Below are 15,235 nucleotides of genomic sequence, written 5' to 3' on the forward strand. Positions count from 1 at the left end.
TCTAACTGTGATATTTTTAAGCAAAATATTCTGTAGAATGCATGCTGATTTTAAATATAAAACTAACTTCTGTTTTCCTCCTTAAAATAAAAATATTAATTTTAAAAAGAAAGTAAATAAATAGTGACTATTTACATCAGAAATAGCTAATGTCCCTTACCTTATGAGAAAGAAGCTTCCCATCGCCTAATGGTTTTCCAGTTGATGCCTCAAAGAGGAAGATTACTTGAAAAAAAAGTGGAACATTAGTTATTATATTAGAATTTTTATTGGTCAATTTCAATGGAATTATCATAATCCTCATGAGAAATTATTTAACTCTGTGGCCCACAGAGTATCCATCAGCACAGAACGGCAGCATCAAATTCTATTTATTAATGGGGTCATATTTCTTATGAAAAATGTGGGACTGAACACTTCTTCCTAAAACATACATTCCCTAATTAGAATTGTTATTAATGGTATGGCATCAATACTCCATAGGAGCAACAATGGCAAGTCCAAATCTGGTCGTAATCTATAACTTTGATAACTCTGATATAGACCAATATAACATCACAGTCATATTTCACAAAGGAAAATGTGTCAAGTAATACCAGGCAACGTGTTATGCATTGGTTTCCTGTGGTCAGTATACCATTGTGGTATATAAAATTTGTCTGGCCTTTGTCCTGGGCTCCTGGCAGAGAGCTTGAACAACTCTTGGAACTTGCTGGGTGATAGGAGTGTCTTTGTTATATAGGGATGCTCTTGGTGGAACAAATGCTGTCTCTGCTCTCCCCCACTCCCTTTCTGTTTTACCAAAGCCTTATAATTTCAGACATGACACTAGTACTGGCAGCCATTCTTTTCTCTTTTTAAAAAGATTGTTAGGGGGAAAAAAGACTGTTGGTCTTTAATTCTAGAACTACTCCAGCCCAGAATTCATCCCAAATGGACTGATTTTATATGACTGAACATACACACAGAACTACAAAAATTAAAAAAAAAAAAAAAAAATCAGAAATGGAATGAAAAACCAGAATAGTCTGAAAAAAATTGGACATTTATAAAGATTGAAAAAAATGCTAAAATATGTATAACATGATATTTAAATTCCAGGGGATCATACTTTTAGTATATTGATTATTAGCTTTTAGTAAATCTCAGGATATTAAGTTTGAGGTCACTGATTATATTCAGAGAGAAAATCATGTCATAACAATAAGTTATCTTCTAACATTGCCAACTGTCCTAAGAAGCAAAAAAGAAATATATGTAACAGAATTTTTAATTAAGAATAGAAACACAATTGAAAAATTTTGGCTTCCATTTAAAAAAATGCTTTGGTCTTGGCTAGTCCAATTATTTTTATAGTTGTACAAACTAATAATTTTTTTAAAAAAATTAAAAGCCTTCCATCCTTTTGCTGACTGCACATATTATAACTGGCTGGAGGTATAAGGATGAACTTGTCTGCTTCTTTCCACAACTGTGAGTGGCCCTGTATTTTAATGTTAATATGTAACAGAAACTGGCAGAAAGAACTAAGGAGCTGGAGCTAAAAGAGTTGCTTCTAAATGTAAGTAACTGCTCTGTAAGTTCCATTGCCCCCATAACCAGATTCTGGTTTCAAATAATCATCCACACTAATACCACAGTGTATCTGTGCGATGTGGATGGGGAGAAGTATGAGGTCAAAAGCAGTACCTCTACTACTTAACCTTAACCAATCACCCAAAGGGATATTCAAATCCATTTGACATGTACTTATTGAGCACCAACAATAGAGTACTATGCTTGGTTCAAGAATCCTGCCTATAAAAGAACTCCCAACTTGATAAGGAATCACTGATTTCACTTGTGGATGGCCCCTTTGAAAGGAAATTTTAAAGATTCCAGGTTAAAGATTTAGGTAATTCAACTGTGTTTTCGATCATTAGCATATACCTCTATTTAGCCACCAGTGAGTAGTAGTTTCTTTAAAAGAAAACATAAGGAAAACATTTTCCCTTCTCATTTTATATCAGTTTTACAATAATTTTATTTTAGGCTTCTTGACTTTCTGTTTACAGCAAACAAAATTACATGATTATCTTGTTCAACAATCAAAGTTTATATAAGTAAAACTATTGGTACATAAATCCATATTTCTGAAAATGATCATAATTCTTTCTAACTGTAAACTCTATGAATTTTCAAAGGATTAAAGAATAATTAAATGTTTCAGATGTAAATTAACTATAGAAAAATTCAGAATAAGGTATATTCAGTTAGAACCATACATATTTATTAAAGCTTCTACGTAAAATATGTGGTATTAAAAAAGTATAAACAACTCATAGTGATCACTGGGATTTTCAAATGTAAGTTTATTGACGACAAAAATTTGACTTTCTAATTATTATTATTAACAATTATACAGCCATCTTAAACCTGTCTGCTATTTAGATACTATTTTATTTCATTCTCTTTCCCTCTTTTTTAGATAGAAAGAGAGTCCTTAAAAACAAAACAATTACCAAATGCTCAGTTTACGAGAAGGCCTAAGGCATGAAGAGACAGAACAGCTTTACTTAAGAATTGTATTTCATACCAGTAGAGAGGTGATGTTATCTGAAAATTAAAAAGTGGGACAGTTTTCTTGCTCCTGAATTAGGTCTTCCATGGTGTGAACTAATAAAATTAAGTCAAGATATATATATATAATTTTGGTAACATCTCACAGTAATGAACAATGTTCAGCAAGATGTATTAATAGAGAAAAACAATTTAACATTTCCTACTGGCTTTAGGGATAATCCACTCTCACTCATCTCACTGGCTCCTCCTCCTCTTACCTGTCTCTAAATACTAATGTGCTCAATCTTTGGTCCTCTTCTCTCTATATCCTTACTTTCTTGGTGATTTCATTCAGTGCCATGGCACCATCTGTACACCAGTGACTCCGAAATTTATATCTCTATTCCCTACCTCTCTCCTGAGCCCTCGCCTTGTTTATTCTATTATTTACTCTCTATCCATGCTCAGGTGTCTAAGAAGCATTTAAACTTAAAAAACAGTACTCTTGATTTGTGGACCTCCTCTAAACTTCTTCCTTCCATGTCTTCTATCTCATTCACCCAGGATAAAAACCTAGGATAATATGTTTCCTCCCCTCATTCCCTCAAGCCCACATCGTTATGGCCAAGTCTTTACATGATTTGGCTCCTGCTTATCTATCTCTCTGTCCTCCTCTCCTGTGATTCTGCCTACCTCATGTTGACTTAGTTCAATGGCCTTGTGGCAGTTCCCTTTACATGCCAGTCAGTCCCACCTCAGAACCCTTGCACTTGCTTGTCCTATAGTCATTCCTCTACTCTACTTCCAGAATTCTCTATTCCCTTACCCTGCATTAGTTTTCCGACAGCATATATCATTGGCTGACTATTTTTAAAATATATTTGTATTTTTCTGTCTTGTTCACAATTGTATCATCAGCTTCTAGAAAAGTACTTGGCACACAGTAAGCACTCAAAAATATTTGTTGGATAAATGAAACTGTGATACAACAATGCCTTAATAAAATAGTTTCACTGTACTATGCAATTGCAAAATGTCTGACATATTTATTTATGAATACTAATGTGGCCTAGATTTTTATATAAAAATTTAAAATTATTCATGATGTTCTCCTTTCTTAATTTAAGATTTAAAACATATATGAGCAAAATAAATAGTACAATGAAGCACAATATTTACTGTTACCAAATGAAGAAAAAGAATATTAAAAAAGATCAGTAAACTTAAAATTAACATACCTTTTTGAGACTCACAATCTTGAATTCAAACTGTCTACCATCAGCTACTGAACATGTAAATATTTATTCCTTAGCACTAAGCTTTGTTATTATTGTGACAATAACTATTTGTTCCATCAATTGAGTATGACAACTTTATATACATGACAACTTTCATTCTTTCATTATTTCATAATTAGGACAAATTAGGAAGCTCATAATTCTTTCATATAAAGTTAACATATTAATAAGTGAGAAAATGAAAAGTTAATTTATGAAACTTTTACAGTGTTAAATTTTATGGAAATTTGACATAGAAGATTATAAAAATGTACTCACTTTTTTCATCAGCTTTGTCTTTTATTGCTATGGTATCATTACTCAGAGACACAGTCTGTGCATTCAGAATATCTGTTCTCATTCCAGGAAATTTTGGAGAAGAAATGAAGCGCCCTTCATAAGAATATAAATAGATACCACCGCCATCTACAAGAAGAAAATGTCTAAAAAATAAAGAATAAAAATATATGCTCAAATAAGAGTTTACTATATTCCCACATTAGGGAATATGTTATCCTTTGCAAAAAGCTAAATCTTACAAGTAAAATAATAAGTACATAAATATGTACAGAATAAAATATACAAACAACCTGAAATGTCAACACTGGTTGTTTTGGTTTGTTTCTAGGTCTTTGTTTTTTGATGGAGGTAGGAAAAAAATGAAAATGCCCATAATCACCACACTATATAGTAAAATTTTGACTTCTTTTACACTATATTTGCAATTTATTTCCTTTCTTAAAGAAGCATCTCTATACAAAAGCAATAAGAAAATCTTATAATTTACAATTCAGTGATTTTAATGTCTGATGCTATTTGTTTCATGAAACAGTATTAATATATATTTCACAATTAAAGATTATGCTAAAGACAAAGATTAAATACTGGTTAAAGTCCAAAACAGTGAAAATGACTCAAAAATTAACATCATGGCCAGGATTTATTAAAATAAAATGTTTTGACTTTAAAATAATATGGTTACTATCAGTAAATGTATTCATATCTAAAACACTTTTATTTATAGCAGGAACTAGGATTCACTTGCTGTGTTGACAGCTATATTCAAGGCATAGGGTTCTGTGTAGCTAATTTTTTGTTAAGTCAAAATGTAATATTTAATGGCTGTTATTTTTTTCTTTGAAAATTTATAAACATAGCAAAAACAATTTAAATACAGAGAAAGCAAAAGATCTCTTGCAATCCTATCTCCATAAAGATAATATATGACAAAATATAAATATACCATAACTTTACTAAGTTAACTCATTCCTAATGGACTTTTAGTTCAAATTATTTACTGTTTTAAAGAATGTCTAGAGTCTATACACTTCGCTGTACATCAACCTTATTTCTTTAGTACCACTTCTAGAAATGAAATGACTAGATCAAAGGCCTTATGCTTTTAAAATTTAATATATATTGTTAAACTGTCTTTGAAAGGTTATATTAATTTATACTCATACTATTGCTATATTGGAGTGCCTGTTTCCTCAATGCTGAATACATTATCACTCTTTAAAATCTTATGTTCGAGGTTTTAATATCCTTGATTCATAACTATTTCTTGATTCAAGAATTGCTAATTGCTCTTTTTTGTTATGGAAACAAATAGGAAATAAATAACAACAAAAAAAACAATGAAAAGTTAGTATATAACGAATACCTAATATATACACTTAAATTAAGTCAATACTTGAGTATTAGTTTGTAGTTTATTAAACTGAAGAATTTGGCTCTTACACATGTGCGTAAAAAAAATATTTGCTAATGTTGAAAGAATGATAGATTCTTTCTCAGTCTCAGTACTAAAAGCATTTTGTCTTCTAACTGAGACATGATAGTTTTTAACCTCTTTGTGAGCAAACACTGTGTTTCAAGGGGCGAACGTATCTAAATGTACAAATAAGACTAGCAATAGCAACAAGTAAAATACTCTCTAATTACTTAATAATTTATTCCATTAACATATGCCTTTCCTAAGATAAAGCATTCAATAAATATGTATTTGTAAATAATGTACAAATAAATAAATTTATTTGGAACTGTTTGAGTAAAAGTTTCAGAAATATGGTTTTTCTAGTTTTTAAATTTTATTGTTTATTGGAGTGACATTGGTTAATAAAATTATATCAGAGTAATGACATGAGAAAATGAGAGTGAAACAGGCAAATTACTATGAAATAGTTATTAAATTTATTTTATTGCTATAAAAAATTTAAAAAGGGACAAATTCTTCAACTAACTATAGACTAATACTCAAGTACTGACTTAATTTGGTATTCATTATATACTAACTTTCCATTTTTTTGTTTATTTCCTATTTGTTTTCACAGCAAAAAAGAGCAATTACCAATTCTTGAGTCAAGAAAAAGTTGCGAATCAAGGATATCAAAATCTTAAACATAAGATTTTAAAAAGTGACAATGTGTTCAGTTCAAGTGTACAATTCTATAACACATCATCTGTATATTATATTGTGTGATTGCCACCCAAAGTCAAGTCCTCTTCCATCACCATAATCTCTGGCCAATACCAAAATGAGTAATATGGTTTTTTAGATAGCTGACAAAGATGTCTTTTTGTTTTAAAAATTTATGTTTTAAAAATTAATCTTGGCTAATGCAGAGTCTGATACCCATTTCAATAAGCAAATGCACCATAAAGCAATTAATTATATTTTAATTTCATTAAACGGATGATATAAAATTTGACACAATTACTTTCTTGATCACTCAGAGTCATCAATGATCATACTTTTCAGTAACTAGTTAACTGATAGCTTTGATACACGAGAATCTGTTGGTGTCTCAGAATAATTATGCCACTCAGCTACACAGTTCTGTGCTTTAAGTTTTCTCTCTGCTCCCTTGCCAGGCAGTCACTTTTCTTCCTGTCATTGTGCCAGGCTGTAACAGCCTACCAGCACCATTCCCCTCTGGTTTGCTATTTATAAAAGGCTGTGGGCTAGAAAACCTGATAACAAACACAATATTAAGAGCTGCCTAGGTGGTGAGTAAAGAGATGAGGAATAAAATATATGATTTTAGTGCAAAGATTTTCATTGGTAGCTATTTTAGGTAATTGTCTATTGTCTTTTCATACTTTATTCCAAGTTTTATGGGGTTGTAGCTTTCTAAGTTTGACTAGTGATTCAGTAGAGTATCACTGTTCTTGATAGGCTGATTGATAGTTTTCATGGAAAAATGTGGATTCCTGAGTAATAGCTATTCCATCCTTACTCCAGTTAATGGGCCTGGAATTGCATAGTCCTGTATCCACTGAAGGTCTTGGTAGAGAATATTATTTTTCAAACTTCAGGTCACAGTCCAATAGTGGCTCATAAAATCAATGAGTCTCAAACAGTATTTAAAAACAAAAATAGAACAGAATAGAAAATAGAGAGACCATGAGGTCAAACTATTTCATAGTAATTTGCCTATTTCACTATCATTTTCTCATGTCATTACTCTGATATGTACTTGTAATGAGTTTATTCTCATCATTTTTAGTAAATTAATAACTTTTAAACCTCAGTTTTAATTTCTAATATAGTAAATGGTAATATATATAATCTATATATAACTCTCAGTATCTTTTTAAGAATGTAAGACAATTCTGAGAACAAAGTTTCAGAACCACTGATCTAAGAGTTTATTCTCTTGCTTTTTTTCTTTTAAAATAAATAGTAGAAACAGATTGATTCCAAATGACTAATGTAGCATTCTGTAAATGGCATGCTTTAAAGAGTGCTTTACCAAGATTTGAAATATGATAAACAAATTACCTTTCTGCCTGCAAAATTAAACTAACAGTTCCTTCTTTGAGATCAAATATAAGTGGTGTATTCCAGTTCTTCGTACTAAAAGACAAATAAAATGAATATTTATTAACATTTAAAATACTAAATACATTTAATAATGACAGGTACTCATTTTAAATAAAGTGTCTTCAGTTTCACAGTAACTTTGTATATATTTCTATTACAGCAGTTGACTTATTGTTCTGAAATTATTCACTTAATTTCTGTATCCCTCACTAGAATGCAGAGACTCTGTGTCCCTAGTACCTAGCACAGAGAAAGCATTGAATAAAAGTTTATTATAGGTATCGCAAAAAATGGATTGACGAATCCTAAGTAGAAGTCCAAGTTCTGTTATTTATTAGCTCTGATTTGGGCAAGTCACCTAAGTTTCTCATCTGAAAAATAATCATAGAATGGCATAGAGAAAAGAGGATGGGTTTTTGGCTAGACAGATCAGGGTTAGAAATCTAGTTTCACCACCTGTCGGCAATATGATCTTAATAAGCTTAATCCACTAAGCATCAGTTTCCTTATTTGTAAAATAGAGATTATGACAATTTACAAAAGTGTTATGTTACACAGCAGTTATTGAACAAACAGAAACTATAAAAACAATAACATGAGAAACATAATTATGTTTCCTATAGGTATCCCAATGCTACTGTTGGCTAAATGAAAAGATGTCTGTGCAGCATTCTGTAAACTGTAAAATTCTATATAAATGTAAGCTATGACCATACTTACTGAATGGATGAATAAATGAACAAAAAACTCCTTTGGTTTTTAAAGTGTAGTATGATTCAAAGATAGGGATGAGAGGAGAGAAAATTTACAAACTTACTGAATGGATGAATAAATGAACAAATAATCAGTTGTTTCACAGTTTAAAATGTTTTATTACTCCTATATATTCTGAATCTCTCTTAATTACTTTCATAGAGGCAATGCTTTAAAACTCATATTCAGATCCAGAAGATGGGGAAAAGGGAAGGCTGCAGTGAGTAGACACAATGGTGGCAAATTAATCTTGGCTAATGCAGAGTCTGATACCCATTTCAATAAGCGAATGCACCATAAAGCAAAACAATGAGTAAACTGCTACTAATAATTGGTAAATCTGGAGTTCACAAGTATGATAAAGATATGTGCATTTGTATTTTAGAAAAAAAATCACGACATGCCTCATTTATGAAGTCATTAGAATTAACCTTCATTCTTTGTCAAGAGAGCTGTTAAGAACAGTAGATTATATGAGGTTTTTTCTAATATCCCCTCACAAAATGTCTGAGATTTCTGACAACTGAGATTTTATATATGTGTGTGTGTGTATATATATATATACATATATATATATATACACACACACATACATATGCCAAGGAAATATAAACTCCTTAAACCATAATGTTGAATCATAAAGAGTATTTTCTATATAATTACTGGAGAAGTCAAGTGAAAATTTAATATAGACTTGCTTATATATTATCTTTTTTTTCTGAAACTTTTCTTTTCCAGAACTTCTCATGTAAACTAGTATATTGCTTGCAATTTGGTTTTAAAAATTATATTTTTATTACTAAAAAGGGGCAACAGTTATTAAAAACTTGGATTCAAATACCAGCTCTTTCTTTGATAAAGAAGTTAAGTAATTAGACCTATGCCAAGTTACTTACTTACTCTCTGTGTCCTTTCATTTCTTTATCTTGTAAAATGGGAAAAATAATAATAGTACCCAACACACAGAGTAAATTAGATCATGAACATAAAAAATAGTATAATGGTGCTCAATAAAAGATAGCTGTTATTATATAAAATACTAACAGGGTTTTTAATTTAACGAAATATGTTTTGGTGATGATAGGTACTATTCATTCTCACTACTGCTCCCTGGTATGTCATTTTAACAAATATTTTTCACCCTAATAAATGTCTTGACAAGAGAAGGGAGGCAAGATTAAATCAGAAAAGAAATGATCTTCTATTTTGCCACAAATTAACTGGTAAGTTAACAGAAAAAGTGGACTGACCAAAAAAAAAAAAAAAACCAAAAACTTCTAAACTTTTGGTAATTATTTTAAAAAGGAACCTCTTTAATACAAGTTAACATCTAACAATACTAATCCTATAAATCCAACATTACATCCTTGCCGCTATAACAAAGTAGAAAAAATCCCTCATTTAGAGCCGCTCTACCTTTTTCAAACAAACCCTAAACTGAAGAGAGATTCTCTATTTTCCTCAACCCCATGAAAACTAATTATTCAAATATCTATATGCACTAAGTGACTGGGATATTTTTTCACATTTTATAATCCCTTGTACATATCTCAAGTGTTTATCTTGCTTGACTTTTCTCAAATTCTTCCTGTTGCTCCTTCTCTTTCTTGTCAGAAAAAAAAAATCACATAAAACTGAACTGCTTATTTCTTTATCCTCCCTCCTATGCTTCTCCTATTTCATTACTCCAGACCTGGCTGTTATCCCAAACTGAAGATTCTGATTAGCAGCAAATTTACACATAGTGGCTGAGAAATTTTAATATGTAGTTGTAGCAATTGTTAATTAAATTGGATACCTTTGTGTTGTGTATTACTAGGCTTTAGGATACCAAGACGACACTATTCTTCATGTTTTTCAATTCATTTATTCATCCAAAAATACTTTTTTTATTTATTAAGTAGCTACTACATGTTGGGCATTGTGCTAGGTACTGGGCATCCAGTGGTGAATAAGATACATATAGCCTCTAGCCTCAATTTTATATTCAATGATTAGATTGTGGTATAATAATGGTATAAATACAAGCACAAAATGCAAAAAGAAATAACATCCTTAACTATTGACAACCCTCGAGAGTGTCACAGTGATTACCTGAGTTTTCTGGATAGTTGAGAAGCCAACTGGTGGTATGCTAGAGCCAGCTGGTACCGATTATTATATTTTTAGGCATTTTGCAAGCCAACTGTTAAATAAAGCTATTATTCAAAATTATATAAACTTATAATTAAGCACATTATATTTAAAAATATAATACTCAAAACTTATAAGTTCCAGATTATTTTATTACATTTTACTATTATCTATGCACTAGAGATTATTTACATCTACTGTATCTATATAGTGGAAATATTATACAATGGTTTGCTATTGGGCATCTCTCATCAATTCTGCTTTCAGTGACACCACATTGGTAGTTTGAAATCAGCCAAAGTAGTATTTACATCATAGAAATCAGCAAACAATGCAAATCAAATTTTTTTGTTTTCAGAAAGTCAGCCGTTCAACATTTATTAGTGCATACTGAGTTATCGTTTTAAAAATACCAAGTATGTTGTCAAAGTTTTAGGTGCAAGTTTCTTGGATGTATTGAATCATTCCCTACTTCCTAATACAGAGTATACTGAATATATTTTCTTTCATAATTTCTGGACAACTCTGGATTATCAAAATGAACATCTATGATTACCTTGGGCTATAATGTTAAGCCTAAACATCTCCTTGTGTCCTTACTGATTATCTTTCAGACTACTGTCAGGCTGCTAGCTGTCCCCTCTCTCAGTGGTTAAAAAATTCCTTTTCCCATCATTTATCAGCTCTTCCTTATCTTCTTTGGGCTTTGTAATCAATTTACACTAAATTCCTCAGAACTGTGAGTATAGTAAGAGTAAACACTATCTCAGAGAAGGTATTTTCTACTGTAAAAGTGATTACTAACCTTTGATAACACAAACTTTATATTAGGTCTATTTTCACTGCTTATAGCTCATTTTTTTAAACCACTTCTTGTTTGGGATTAAGTTCAGGATAACTGAGATTTTGAGAAAGTGTAAACTAAACCATGTTGATATGAAAACTTGAAAATAAATCCCTCATCACAGACAAAACTCTGGATTTATAAGAAACGTAAGATGCTTACGAGAACACATAACACTGAAGAGACGTTGAAACAACTAAGTGTGCATAGTTCAAAGATGCTTTAATGACTCTATCACGGAATTCCAGTAAATCCACTGCATCATTAAGAACATTACGAACCTAAACAAGGAAAAATGAGATACCAACAAACAACATTAAAGCATATCAAACTTTTAATCAGAAGTTAGCAACATTTTGATAAAACAATTCAATGTTCTCTTGATTGCTCAATTATATAAAAAGGAATTCAGTAGGAACTAGGCATTAGATTACAAATATATTTGTGTATAAAAATCAACCAACAAAAAGTACAGAGAGAAAACTTCTTACAAATAAGTAGAAAAAGACCTATAGAGGTTTCTAACTTGCAAGCCAATCTGAATGGAACGATAAGGTGAAAAATGCTTTACCACTGAGATATAGTCAAAGGGGTGTGGCTTGTAGGAGTTGGAAAGAGACTACTACATAATTTCTGCCCCAAACAGTGAGAATATATCTTTTTAGGGTTAGGTTTTACTCTAAAATTTAAGTTCTACAGAAAGAGATATAATAATTTAAAAAATCAAAATAGAGTAGGAGGTATTAGTAAAGAAAGCAATTGCAGAGTGAAGAAACCAAGCTACATAGAAGGGGAGAAAGTATTTCTATATGTAAAAACACAGAGATAGTATACAAGAAAGCTAAGTACCAACTAACAAAAGAAGATTTGCCTTTGATGGCCAAAATTGTTATAAATGTTTATAACAGAATGAAGTCTGCAAAGATTTTAACACTTGGTAATATCAGCCAAAAATCTCAAAGTTTATGAACAATCTTCAAAAAAATCAGAAAAAATGTTGAGCAAATTAAACTTCTCTAATCTCTGGCCAATACCAAAATGGGTAAGATATTATAGTACAAGCTGAAAAATAGAGAAAACGAGATCAACTGTATCTGGACATTAGTATTTCTTTAAATTCTCCTCAAAATATGACCATCTTTCTGAATACAGTATAATGTGACAGTATACTATTAATGAAGAATGAAAGGGTATGGAAGGAAAGATAAGAAGATAAAGTCAAAATTCTCATGAATACTGTTTAAAGTACTTCTACCTATAAGGCATATTATATTTTTATTATCTGCTCCTCAACTCCCATCCCTACCAAAGGATTATCACCATGACAAGAGATAGCAAAATTACGTATATGTATATTCCTTGACCCAACAACCTTACCTCTATCCCAAAGATAAACAAACAAAACTATGAAATAACATATTCACCGACTATTACTATACACAGCACTAATGGTAAGAGCAAACAGCTCAAATGTCTGTCAATACTGGATAGGCTGAATAAACTATGGTACGTTAACACAGTGAAAACTACACAGCTGTTCAAGGAATAGGGAAGATGTATGGAGTAATCTCCAGGATATCTTGTAAAGCAAAAATGCAAGATGCAAAACTGTGTGTATAGTATGATACCTTTTATCCAATAAAAGGAAGGATATGAAGATATATGGATTTGTTTATATTAAAAAAAAAAAACAAGAAACCTAAAACAGTATTCAGTAACATATTATTAGAATACTATTGATTTGTTATTTGAAACTATAACACACACACAGCATCATTAATGTCTTCAGGAACCAAAATTTTCTTTTAAAAAACCAGAGCTTCAAATAAAAAACCAAGAATAAGACTCACAACAAAGAGAAAAAAAAAAAAATCTCAATGAGCATGCTAGTAAATCAACTCATTATTTGAAAACCAGTAAATAAAGAAAAATAATTCAAAATTTGTCTCACCTCAGGGCAACCAAATGGTTGATGAGGCAAAGTCTTTGATAAAAGAATTTAAGCTAATAAATGCAGAATAAATGATAGAATTATAAGATTAACATTTTACAACTCCCAGTGAAACATGGTTCTCAACAAGTATCATCAATGGCTGATAAAAATATTAAGTTAAAAGCCTAATAGGAAACTATATGATAGATCAATCAGACTGACAACACCTGAATACACTGATCAACACTGGCAACACTAAAAGAGAGAGGAGCAGACATAAGTGTCTCCTGATGTGACACAATATAAAGTGCACAGCATCACCTACAAAGTATTCTTTATACTTATCAAGGCTCTAAGCTAAGAACCAGTCTACAGGAAATACAGGGGTTAGATAAACATGTTAAGTATAATCATGCCACAGGGATGCAGAAAGGAAAATGTGGGAAATTCAACAGAACAAATGACCTGGTTTCTTAAACAAGTAAACAAATAAGGAAGGGGAATTGCTTCAGATTTAAAAAAGAATAAAGAGACAAATTAACTAAATGCAACATGGGACTTTGTTTCCTAATACAAACTATAACAATATATATCTTAATAAATAAATTAAATAATTGGAGAAATGGGACCTGTTACTGTAGGAAGACATTTAGGAGACAACTGGAGAAATGTGAAATGTTACTATGGTTATGTTAAAATAAAAATAGTTCTTATCTTTTAAACATTTTTAAAAAGTCTTTAAAAAAAAAGAATGATGCCAGGACTAGTGGTAAAGAAAAAGACAATGTTCACTTCACTCTTCAATGAGTGGAGGAAATGAATGCAAAAAATGAGAGTGGTCTGATGGAACATGCTTCGAAAGAGCTGGAGTTCTTTAGAGAACAAGTTATTGTGGTCTGGAATCAGCAATGAGGGGTAAGGAAGACACCTACCCGACCTCCAGACCCAGTAATACTAGCATAAAGAAGAAAAACGCTTTTACTTGAGAAGGCTGGAGGAGAAATATTGGCCTCAGGAATCAGCCAGTGTTTACTTAGGAAAAAAATGTGAAGAGTGCTTTCAGTGAATAGGCTGAGCTTTGCTGACAAGGTCGCAGATGTGTGCTGCAGGTGTGTACTGCACAACTCTAGGGCTAAGCGAATGGCCCCTTAGCACTGAGCAAGCCATGACCGTGATGACCCTGTAAGTCTCTCTTCAAATCCCAGAACTTTTAAAATTTTCTTTCATGAAGGGGAGAAAAGAGCTACCCCTCAGACCCCCATGCTCTGATTTCAAACAGAGACCTGGATCAGCCCACTTGTCTCACTCCAAGAACTTGTCAGTTCCATTAGCCACCAGGAGCCACTCTCTTCATCGCCTTTGCCTGCCTGCTTCTGGGCCTGGAGTCAAGTGGGTCAAAGACTTCACTCCACACTCTGCATTTATGTTCCATTTCTGGTCCACAGAGATGTTTATCTTGTTTTTGAGTCCATATAAGTCTTTTTAAAAAATATTTTTCATATATTATTGATGTCTTTGGAGCCAAAGGTATATCTATTCCTTCCAAGTGTGAACTTATGACACCATCTTCACCAGAAGTCTGAACTCCCAGAGACTTTTTAAAAGGTCCAAAATGCCATCCTCTCCTAGAAACATTTTAAAGCTAATGGAATGAAATAAAAGTTTTTAAAGGAAGTTATATGGTAGTTTCTTTGTAGCAACATGATATCCAGTGAAACAAACTGGCTCTTATTACAGGTTTGGGAAAATATAATATTTAGAAATTCATTTATATAGGCCTTTGCTATTTTTCAAATTATAAACACATTTCTTAAAATTCATATTTGCCTAAAACGTCGCGTGGGGGAATTCTCTTTTTTGTGAACCTGGAACACTAGAACCAAACAGGAATAAAACATTCCAGCTATAATAACAAAACTAAAAATACT

At 31.5% G+C, this 15,235-nt stretch overlaps 1 protein-coding gene across 5 annotated transcripts in view; it reads right to left on the bottom strand.

The window, feature by feature from the left end:
- The window catches only part of IFT80 (intraflagellar transport 80), a 98,504-nt gene that overhangs the window by 23,406 nt on the left and 59,863 nt on the right, over nt 1–15,235 (bottom strand). For all 5 annotated transcript variants that reach the window (XM_011379684.2, XM_023524517.1, XM_011379692.2 and 2 more), the window contains 4 exons: nt 11,537–11,655; nt 7,603–7,677; nt 4,098–4,261; nt 161–225 (listed from right to left, as the gene is read on the bottom strand). In XM_011379684.2, the coding sequence (XP_011377986.1) occupies nt 161–225; nt 4,098–4,261; nt 7,603–7,677; nt 11,537–11,655 (423 nt within the window). The remainder of the gene's footprint in view (nt 1–160; nt 226–4,097; nt 4,262–7,602; nt 7,678–11,536; nt 11,656–15,235) is intronic.

This window comes from Pteropus vampyrus, unplaced genomic scaffold (genome assembly GCF_000151845.1).
Source record: "Pteropus vampyrus isolate Shadow unplaced genomic scaffold, Pvam_2.0 Scaffold12, whole genome shotgun sequence".
NCBI classification, from domain to species: Eukaryota; Metazoa; Chordata; class Mammalia; order Chiroptera; family Pteropodidae; genus Pteropus; species Pteropus vampyrus.